The 11437-nt window shown below is 38.9% G+C and overlaps 2 protein-coding genes across 6 annotated transcripts in view; both read left to right on the top strand.

The window, feature by feature from the left end:
• The first annotated feature begins 639 nt into the window (after positions 1 to 639).
• Positions 640 to 10346, top strand: slc25a17 (solute carrier family 25 member 17). The gene is made up of 9 exons (XM_067459575.1): positions 640 to 831; positions 1179 to 1239; positions 1329 to 1395; positions 1530 to 1681; positions 1858 to 1974; positions 2060 to 2208; positions 7458 to 7553; positions 8273 to 8358; positions 8557 to 10346. Exons 1-9 carry the CDS (start codon positions 757 to 759, stop codon positions 8705 to 8707), a joined length of 954 nt encoding a protein of 317 aa, XP_067315676.1. The 5' UTR covers positions 640 to 756; the 3' UTR covers positions 8708 to 10346.
• Positions 10347 to 11032: 686 nt separating this feature from the next.
• The window catches only part of mrtfaa (myocardin related transcription factor Aa), a 51010-nt gene continuing 50605 nt past the window's right edge, over positions 11033 to 11437 (top strand). For 2 of the 5 annotated variants that reach the window (XM_067459555.1, XM_067459520.1), the window contains exon 1: positions 11043 to 11120. The gene's annotated coding sequence lies outside the window, so the exon portion shown is untranslated. Of the gene's footprint in view, positions 11121 to 11437 lie in introns of all 5 variants that reach the window. The other 3 variants (XM_067459547.1, XM_067459538.1, XM_067459530.1) reach the window with 3 other exon arrangements.

Here is an 11437-nt window from a genome sequence, read left to right as displayed (position 1 = left end):
TAAAATATTCCACACAGGTATCGACTCTAGTTAGAGGGCTGGTCTTGTTGAAGGATGCAATCACTTCACTCAACAAACGTTTCATTGAATCAAAGACTAGTTCAACATGTTAGTCAGGTATATAGTGTGTTTGGAAAGCACTTTTATGTTTCAATGAAAAATGCCCCTGCAGCCTTGAGGGCGGCAGTTAGAGTAGATTTGAGCACACGTGTGCAATGTCAGAATACTTCATTTCACTGTTGAGCTGTATGATTGCATTTCAAAATATCAAATATCAATTCTATAACAGTTATTGTGAACTAGTGACTTGCATTATACATTAGGCTATGTAATGCTTGCTCTGGAAAATGGTACAGATCCCCTATTGACTTTACTAATCTTCCTAATGCACATTGAAATAAAAAAGGTAGTATTTTGCATGAATGTTTTAGAAAGATTCGAAAGAGAAACCAGTTTAATAATTTCTGAGACAGTTATTTGTCATATTTCCCCTAAAATGTGTCGATTCATCGTTAAAAAAATGCTTACAGTTCCCTTTTATTCAAACCAGAGACATAAAAAACGCGACGAGGTCAAGAGCAACTTTTGTCCAATCATCGGTGAGGAAATTTCTATACACTTTTTAATTGGTTTAAACGGACCCGGAAGTTGATCAGCTTGATGTTGACAGTGAAACCGCTCCTGAAAAGCATATTATTTCTCTATATTCTAAAGAAGTAATAAAAACTTTGCAGTTGCATCTTTTAGTTTGCGGCGATGGGATCTAGAGATCTGAAGCTCCTGGATGTTTTCTCATACGAGAGTCTCGTGCATGCGGTCGCCGGTGCGATGGTAAAAACACAGCTTCATGAACACGTAACATCTGTATGGGGTTTAAATCATCACGTTTACGGCTTTTTGAATGTGGAAGCATGTGGAGTTATCGGAATATTGTTTGCTTTTCTGTCATACGCCCACTGCATGACAGCATTAAAAACAATTAAAGTAAAAAATTTAAATAATTATAAAGGAATCATTAAGTCTTCATAAAATGTGGATTTTGATTTGTTTAATATATTTAAAGTGAGCATATTAAATTGACAAAAACAAATCTAATATGGTGAGTCTGTACTTATGAATATCCATCCATCCATCTATACACAATTAAAATCATTTCAATATAAGTCAATTGTTTGCAGGGCAGTGTTACAGCGATGACTGTTTTCTTTCCTCTTGACACAGCTCGGCTCCGGCTACAAGGTAAAAAGTGAAACTCATGAGTTTTGTTTGACATCCGCTTTGTCCCCTTGTTTTAACATTTGACCACATTTCTTTCTGTTTCTGTGCAGTTGATGACAAGCGGAAAGCCAAATCTACTCCAGCCATTCTGTCAGAAATCATCAAGGAGGAGGGCCTGTGAGTTATTTTGCATGCATTGATTTGTTTTGTGTCATCATCTAAGCCTTTAAAAGTCTTTCTTTTTCATTTCAGCTTGCAAGCATAACCAGTGACCAATCTTTTTCTTTTCTTTTTTTACTCTGTTTCTCCAGGTTATCACCATATAGAGGCTGGTTTCCTGTAATCTGCAGCCTATGTTGCTCAAACTTCGTCTACTTCTATTGTTTCCATAGTCTGAAGGCCACCTGGCTGCAAGGTCAGAGGTCAACGCCAGGGCGAGACCTCGTCATTGGCATTGCTGCAGGTTTGCTTATTTAAAAAATAGCTTGTGTCGGATATATACTTTGTGCAACCTGCAAGTAAAAGAAATATTGTTTAAATGTATTTGTATATACATATATATATTAAAATATAGAACAAAGAACAAACACATCTGTTGGCAGTGATGTACATCAGATTTTTTTAACCGTCTCGCTTTAGGTGTCGTGAATGTTCTTGTGACCACTCCCCTCTGGGTAGTCAATACCAGACTGAAACTGCAGGGGGCGAAATTCAGAAATGAGGACATACAGCCTACAAATTACAATGGAATTATAGGTAAAAGATATCAGATGTGATATTCATTTAGTTCCAGTGATTATGTGTGTCCAGTGATATCATAAGTTGATCTGTTTCTCCTCAGATGCGTTCGCCCAGATCGCGCAGCAGGAAGGAGTGGGAGCGTTATGGAATGGGACGTTTCCCTCACTGCTGCTGGTGCTCAATCCAGCCGTGCAGTTCATGATCTACGAGGGTCTGAAAAGGCATCTCCTGAGGGGCGTGAACAGAGAGGTTTGACCACTGATCCAAAAAAAACCCAGACTTCTGGGGACTTCTTTAATAATGGACTAAAGTGTATAGTATGAAACTTTTACAATATTAAAGACGGCACAGTAATGTAACAACTTTGATTTATGACAGGATGACAGCATATGGATAAACAGATGAGTCTCTTCACAAGATCTCTGTTGCCTGGGAAACAGTAACTGCAGCATTTCTGATCATGTCGAGTGTGCAGATGATATGTTAGGGTGGATTTGCTCATTCAGATCAACTTTCGTGACTCATGAGCGCGCATCTGTTGAGTATGACTAAATGACTTCGCACGTGGCTAAAAACATGCACTAAGGTGATGTCACAGAACATTCAGTTTCCGTTGACATTTCATTGAATGTTGAATTTAAATCAGGTTTTTTGGTTTGAATGTAAATGTGCTGTTTCCTCTGTGTTATCTGTGACTGCGAATGAGTTTGCAATGTGTTAAAGCTACACTGTGTGATATTTTTCCCCATCTAGCGGTGAAGAGGTATATGACCATCCAGTTTCTGTTCCTCTCAATTCCAATTACGTTTTAACTCCTACAGTGGCTGATTCAAGCAATCCCCCTCTTCACATTCGAACCATTTGCCATCGAGTGTTAAAACGCGAAAGGCGAAGCTTTAATTTACGGGTATGTCCCTCTTTGGTTACTGTACTTTCAAGATGGAGGGCCAACATGGTGACCGGCATTCGAACCCCTCACCCGTATGTATATTCAACGGCATATTATAAACTTACGACTTGAAAGAAAGTAATAAGTAATACTTTATTACTTGAAAGAAGTAAATATACATTAATGACCACATATATTTATGAAAGAACTAAGTGTTTTTAGCTAAGAATAAACTAAAAAAGTTACACAGTGTAGCTTTAAATAAACCGCACATCCAAGTTTCTTCAGCCAAAAATTAAAATTCCCTCACCATGTCATGTCACGACCAAATTACTTTCTTTCAAAATGATAAATGTGTGTGTGCTCGCAGCTCTTTCCCATATGACTGAAGTATATACTGACCACAGTTTGTCAGGCTTCAATAAGGACAAAAAAGCTAGAAATTATTGTGCACTATTTCAGGTCTTCTGGAGCCTTTGTGTGGGGAACAGGCTCAAATTTCTCACTTTCCATAATAATTTTATTCACACGTCGCATATTCAAACTTGGCAAGACGCGCACCCTGGTGTTGTTCTAATGCCGTATGGCCTTCGCTTTTTTTTTATGGAACACAAATTTGTATTTTGAATTTTAAAAAAAAATCGCTCATCTTCGGCAGTTAATGGCGACCAGCTTAAAGCTTTTTTTTAAAAACGCAAAGTTTCACAGAATGTTCCCATGTAATATAAAATATAAATTATTTGAAATACAATATAAAATGTAATGTATATTCAACAAAATTCTTGACCTTGGCCATTGGTCTTCTCTGCACGCAGTTCCGTCTCACCCTGAAAAAGCAAACAAATTGTGAGTAATATCAAGATAAATGCGCAACATGAAATACTATCAATGTACCATCTTCTGTCATCTGAATATCATCATAACAATCACGCTCACGTCTGTCAACTGTCATCAGTCAATCGTAGTTCCGGCTCAGAGATTTTTAACCGGTGAAGAAAGTACATGGATATTTTCTTCCATGGCGTTTTCTTCTAGGCCTTGTCTAGGCACTTTGTTAATCTTGATTTCACAAATTTTGTGTGCTTTTTCTGGGCGAGGTAGAGTGAACTGCGGTTCACAAACACGTGCACTGAAGACCATGGTCAGGATTTTCATTAAAGGGTTACTTTAGCATATGGTTTTGTATCAGTAGAAACCCGGGAGTATTTTTGAATGATTGTGCATTCATGTAAACGGAGCGGTGTGTAGCAAAGTGAGTGTTTCAACTTTTTAAATTACAGTGAGGAAAATAAGTATTTGAACACCCTGCTTCCAAGTTCTCCCACTTAGAAATCATGGAGGGGTCTGAAATTGTCATCATAGGTGCATGTCCACTGTGAGAGACATAATTAATAATAAATCCAGAAATCACAATGTATGAATTTAACTATTTATTTGTATGATACAGCTGCAAATAAGTGTTTGAACAGCTGAGAAAATCAATGTTAATATTTGGTACAGTAGCCTTTGTTTGTAATTACAGAGGTCAAACGTTTCCTGTAGTTTTTCACCAGGTTTGCACACACTGCAGGAGGGATTTTGGCCCACTCCTCCACACAGATCTTCTCTAGATCCGTCAGGTTTCTGGCCTGTTGCTGACAAACACAGAGTTTGAGCTCCCTCCAGAGATTCTCTATTGGGTTTAGGTCTGGAGACTGGCTAGGCCACGCCAGGACATTGATATGTTTCTTACAGAGCCACTCCTTAGTTATCCTGGCTGTGTGCTTCGGGTCATTGTCATGTTGAAAGACCCAGCCTCGACCCATCTTCAGTGCTGTAACTGAGGGAAGGAGGTTGTTCCCCAAAATCTTGCAATACATGGCCCCGGTCATAGCCTGACAAGCCAGACCTACATCAAGATGTTTGGTCTTGAAACTCACCATAGACAGCTCAATCCAAGGGGCGGGATAAACGGTTGTCTTTCAAACTCCCTCTGCACGCGATAGGATTACGCTACACCAACCAGAGCAACGAAGGTGAAGCAGAGCTTGTTAATAGATTAAACATTCGCCGTATCTGGTCGGCAAAACTCCGAACACATCTTCCCTTTTTAAGAATGACTTCAGTGCCGTTCTTTGTTCTTTTCTCAGAGAAAAGCTTAACTCCAAGTCTTCCAAGTCTTCTCGGTCAAAGCTGATTCGAAAAACCGCCGTTCGCCAGTTTCTGTGTTTACTAGAAGTACGCAAACGCAACTCGGCCGTTGTCATTATGGCCCTGCCCCCCTACTCTATACACGATGTGATTGGCCCGGCAAGAGTTTGGCGATTACAGCTCAGAAGGGTATTGAGAGTTGCTAGACGACACTCGCGGGCAGATTAGATTTGCTGCCGCTAGGGTGCGTCTAGATTTCTAGGCTACCCGGTCATCCTCTGCTTAATACAGTGCAGTCGCCCTGTCCCATGTGGAGAAAAACACCCCCAAAGCATGATGCTACCACCCCCATGCTTCACAGTAGGGATGGTGTTCTTGGGATGGTACTCATCATTCTTTCATTCTTCTTCCTCCAAACACGTTTATTGGAATTATGACCAAAAAGTTCTATTTTGGTCTCATCTGACCACATGACTTTCTTCAATGACTCCTCTGGATCATCCAAATGGTCATAGACGGGCCTGGACATGTGCTGGATTAAGCAGGGGAACCTTCCGTGCCATGCATGATTTCAAACCATGACGTCTTAGTGTATTACCAACAGTAAGCTTGGAAACGGTGGTCCCAGCTCTTTTCAGGTCATTGATCAGCTTCTCCCGTGTAGTTCTGGGCTGATTTCTCACCTTTCTTCGGATCATTGTGAGCCCACGAGGTGAGATCTTGCATGGAGCCCCAGTCCGAGGGAGATTGACAGTCATGTTTGGCTTCTTCCATTTTCTAATGATTGCTCCAACAGTGGACCTTTTTTCACCAATGTGCTTGGCAATTTCCCCGTAGCCCTTTCCAGCCTTGTGGAGGTGTACAATTTTGTCTCTAGTGTCTTTGGACAGCTCTTTGGTCTTGGCCATGTTAGTAGTTGGATTCTTACTGATTGTTCGGGGTGGACAGGTGTCTTTTATGCAGCTAATGATCTCAAACTAGTGCATCTAATTTAGGATAATAAATGAAGTGGAGGTGGACATTTTAAAGGCAGACTAACAGGTCTTTGAGGGTCAGAATTCTAGCTGATTTTCTCAGGTGTTCAAATACTTATTTGCAGATGTATCATACAAATAAATAGTTTTAAAAAATCATATATTGTGATTTCTTTTTTTAGATTGTCTCTCTCATGCACCTACGATGACAATTTTAGACCCCTCCATGATTTCCAAGTAGGAGAACTTGCAAAATAGCAGGGTGTTCAAATGCTTATTTTCCTCACTGTAATTCCTATGAAAGTGAAGCTTCCAAAGGCATAAACTGAAAACAAGTCAGACTGAACACGCGCTGTGAGTGTATGCCGCGGTCACGCTTACCTCAGCTCTAGTGATGAATTTAATCTTAATCGGACTCCTGCTGCATTTGTGCCGTGTCTCTCGTTCTGCTCACTCACGTTATTGAACAGACAAGTTCGGTTTTTTAATTGTAGTGTCTCTTCTCTAACTGAACTGATTTTATGAAAATGAACGCGGTAGGCAAATGATCCAGTAATCCAGTAGCGGTGGCTTTGGAAGTGGCCTCGTCGGGTAACGAAGCAAGTGCATTCTGGGAGTTGTTGTTTTCATCCCCATGAGACAAAAATACATTTTCTATAAATGAATAATTTCACATTTCAACTACATTAAAGGTGCCGGGACGACTGAGGGTGTCGCCTGTCAATTGCATCATATCTGCGTTACCCTCGGTTTATTCTGCAGAAACGTTTTACTCTTAGCAGTGTGAACAAGTGTCACAGCAGCCACAATGGTGCCGGTAACTATGTCCCGTCATAATAAAGGTCCCGTTGCTCGCAAGCCGTGTGTTACGTAACAGTTGCTCCAGCGGCCTTACTCAGCTCCTCAACACTCAGTCCTGCTCTGTTTTACACTACAGTAACGTTAATAATCGCATCCATTAACATGATTTCTGCCAGAGTCCTATTTTCCACCAGCTTTAAGGTGAAGACTACATGACCCAAGATGCCACGCTCAAGCTTGGCGTTATCAAACTATTCCTTTATTTTGAATAGGTGCCCTCTAGTGGCGGAAAAATTGCATAGTGAAGGTAATGACTGTTTAAATACAAAGCTTAATGCTAAATCACTGAAGTAACCCTATAAATACATACAATTTTCATATTGTATACCCCCAGAACACTTGGAATATATGATGCACGTCAAATAAGATAATTCTGTGGTACTTTTGCTGGTTGCTAATTGCTGCCATTATATGGACGAATACAAGCGGGACATTTAAAAGAGCCACAGTGAATATGGCAACTGCTCTGGGTGTGTGTCCACGGCTTGCAGTGCGCGTGTGTTTACTACTCACCATTTCTAATCAGTGTTCTCTAACTTGCTGGGTTAAATGCAGATGACAAATTCTGAGTATAGGGTACCATACTTGGAGTTCACATGTCACTTATTTATTTCTTGTTTCTGATTCTGTTTGTTTGTTCTTAGCTTTCCTCTGTGGAGGTGTTTCTTATCGGAGCAGTTGCTAAGGCCATAGCAACCACCATAACCTACCCACTACAGACAGTTCAGTCTGTTCTACGGGTAAGACCAGAATAGATTTGGATTATATTTAGCCAGCCAGGTCTCATATACGTTCAAACGGTTTGGGTAACTAAGAAAGACATTTTTAAATAAATTCATACTTTTTTGAAAAAAATTAAATTTTTGAAAAGGTATCCATCCTTCAAAATGCTTGTCCTATTTAGGGTCATGGGGTAGACAGCCATTTTGATACTTTTATTAATTCAGCAATGATGTACTACACTGATTTTACATTGTTACAGAAAATCAGTATTCGTACAAAATTTCTGTTCACCAAAGAATCCTATTAAAATATCAGAATGATTTCTGAAGGATCATGTGACACCGGAGTCTGGAGGAATGCTTATGAAAATGCAACTTTTAAATCACAGAAATAAATTAAATTTAATAAAAGCTAAATAAACTTAGACAGACCATTTTAGACAGACAGACAGATTGTACAGTTTGTTTGGACATGTGACCACCGACATAAACGATAAGTGACGTCTCCCTTTTAAGAGTGGCTTTATTTAGCTCTCTTAACTATGCGTGCTTATGGTTTGTTTTATTTTCTTATATTCATGAAGCATTATTTTTTTCTCTGCTGTTCCTATCAGAACAGACCTGCAGCCCACCAGTTCACAACCACCGTTAGAAATCAGGAAACCACACCGTTTCTAAAGTTTGTTTGTGCTTTGATAATATGGTCTATTTAAACTGCCTTGTTCATCTGTGTTCAGTTCGGACAGCATGGGCAGCCGGCAGATCAGTCCAAACTCCTGAATAGCCTGAGATCTGTCATGCATCTTCTCATCAATAGAGTCAGGTGCAATAACACACACACACACACACACACACACACACACACACTCAAACACTCATTTCACTTCTGTGCCCATGTAGTGCAAAAAGCAGCTGTTAGTAGCTGAGCTGTCAAATAAGTTATCGTCAAGAGCATCATTGGATTTTTATGACAGGTGAACTCCTCCTGTCAAACTGATGTTTGTTGATTGATTTGCTGCAGGAAGTGGGGCATGCTGGGATTGTTTAAAGGCCTGGAGGCAAAGCTGCTTCAGACGGTCCTCACTGCCGCACTGATGTTCTTACTGTACGAGAAGATCGCCAACACCACCTTCAGGGTCATGGGGGTCAAACGCACAGTGACGTCCCACTGAGCTCCCACAGGATGTTTAGCAACTCTGCAGGAACTTCATGCGCTGACATGAGCACTCGTGTTATTAGCAGTGGTCAAATTATGTGTGCTTTAGTTTTAATCGACGAAATATACAGTGCCAGTCAGAAGTTTGGACGCATGACTCAGTTTGTATCTCATGATCTTTTGTTTGAGCTTATGCTTGCATGCTTGATATAAATTGTGTAGGAAAATATGCATTTTGCCTACAAATGAATATCTAAAACTTTTTTTTATGGTTGGTTGGATGGACTGGATAGTTAAGGAAACTAGTGAAAAGCATACATGGAAACTTTGTCTTGACATTTATTTACATTTATTACTTTACATTTACTTATTTAGCAGACACTTTTATCCAAAGAAACTTAGAAATCAAGCAATTCGTCATAAGCAGTCATAAGTGTTATTTTTGGTTATTGAAATAACGCTGAAGTAAAATAAAATATAAATATGAGATAAAAATCCTTAAACTAAAATGCAAATAGAAATGCTGCCTTAGCATCTCTTTAAAATAAACAAGTGTACTTAAACTGAAAGAAAAAAAATCAAAGCTATATAAGAACTATTTAACAGCAATTACTAAAATGTAAACTAAAGTGGAAAAGATGAAATAAAAGCTATTCAATATATTAACAATAATTTTAATAACACTGATTCACATATGACCAGGTTTAAAGTATAAACTAGATACAAAGAAAAAAATCAAATATAGGACATTTTTGTTTTGTTTTACTTGGTTATTCTTTCTTCATGTTTTATAGTTAAGTGACTTTTATTCAGAAATGTGGCAAATAATTACTTCTGTGTCCAAACTTTTGACTGATATGTGTAATGATATGTTTGATTGATATTTTGTAAGTGTGTATATACAAAATGGTGACAAATGCAAAATTACTGAAATCAAACCTACTTGTAAAATTGCCTTAATACCTTGGTCACTACTTTGTGTAGTATTTTGAACTAACCTTATATATGATTACCAGCAGATCTGGAGTGGTTTAGATCATGGCTGTCAACAGTGGACCTAGATCTTAGTTCAGCCTTCCTGTGTTTGTATACCACAGAAGCCAGGCTGTTTTTTCTGGTTCTGTGTATGTGCTGCTTGATTTTACTTGATAACACCAAGCCAAAGTCTGTAACAGACCTTTAACCTAAAATCCATAGCCTGATCTTTTGAAATATTCATCTTCCTTGATAAGGGACTGAAATAACCGGTTAGGCCAGGAGTCAGAATCACCGCATCTGAACTCCGACTCGTGTGTGCAAAAACTTCCAACACACGGAGGCTTATGAACATGCTTTATAGGCAGACTCATGGGAATCCAAACTGGGATTAAAATGCATTTGGACAGTAAAAGCTGCTGATGTTCACGCTGTACTGAAATATAAATGGAATCCTCAGCATACAGTTACAGATTTATGAATGTAAAATGTGTGTTTTTTCCTTGAATGTTTGAATGATTATTAACATCGATTAATTTATTTAATGACTACAAACACAACGTTAGATGATTCAAAATAAATTATTTAGGATAGTGTGTATTCGTTACTGTGACTACTTAGATTTTATAATTGATGTCATATGTGATATTTTTTCTACAATAAAAGACTGTAGTATAAAATAGAGTCGTATTGTTTTGCTTTCAGGAGAAACAACTTATATTTTAAAAGGGGCAGACAAACACACAATAGCATAAATTGGCCTGCAGGAGGCAGTACGATCACTCTTTTAAAGGTGTTCTTCAAACGAAAGCTCCCGGAGTCCAAGTGCCCATGATTTTAGAGACTATTTAATCTTTTTTATTTATTTAAATATTTAATAATAAAATAATATATTAATTTTTTAAATATTTAATAATAAAATAATATATTAAATTATTATAATTATTGTTTGATTTGTTTGTTCTAATAGGCAAAGCCGAATCCTCCATTGTGGGCCACAAAAAATCATCTTGTGTAATTGGAACTATTTGTACTCTTGAAAGTATAGTTTATTTTTACTATTTAAACAATGACGTGCATGATAACTTCCATTGCACCATTAATTATATCCCTCTGGTAAAATCTGAACGCTGAGCGTTTAACCAAAACCGGTGAGCATTCCTATTGGTCCTCAGGCTCCACCGAGAACAGCGAGCAGCGATGTGATTGGTTTACTAGGTCATCGTTCCAACACCGTCTATTATAATCATACCGCTCTCGTCCCTGTCACGGAAGTCATTTAAATAACCCTATTGGTTATTTGCAATGCCGGTCTTCGAAACACTCGCCAACAATTGGATGGATCCTGAAAATGGGCGGGGTTCCGGTTGAAGTTTGCTGGCTATCGGAAACGCCAAGTGAAGTCCAGTCCAGTGGAATACCAATAGATGAGATGTATCATCAACCATTGTAAAGTAAGACAACAGTTAAACTTGTCATGTTTAAGCATTGGGTTGACGTGCTACCGCTGTGCATGCGCAGTCTTTTGTTCGAATACTTTTAGGGTGTTTAATGTTGCATTATGAGCCTGTTGGAAGTTGCATTGTGTGTAGTGTGCAAGCACATGGTCTTGAGTTTGCTTGTCAGGTTACTGTGCCATATGTTTGCTGAGTGAGTGAGACAGCATCTTTTTTGGGCTGCCATACGTATGACTGAAGATTATCAGGGCTACAGGTCACCTTGGCCACAGTGGGCAAAGGAGGGTGCTTGTTTTGGTCCTGATGCTGTGTGA

This window comes from Pseudorasbora parva, chromosome 2, assembly GCF_024679245.1.
Source record: "Pseudorasbora parva isolate DD20220531a chromosome 2, ASM2467924v1, whole genome shotgun sequence".
Lineage (NCBI taxonomy): Eukaryota > Metazoa > Chordata > Actinopteri > Cypriniformes > Gobionidae > Pseudorasbora > Pseudorasbora parva.
The sequence above is the reverse complement of the archived record's forward strand: the minus strand, read 5'-3'. Positions and strand labels throughout refer to the sequence as shown.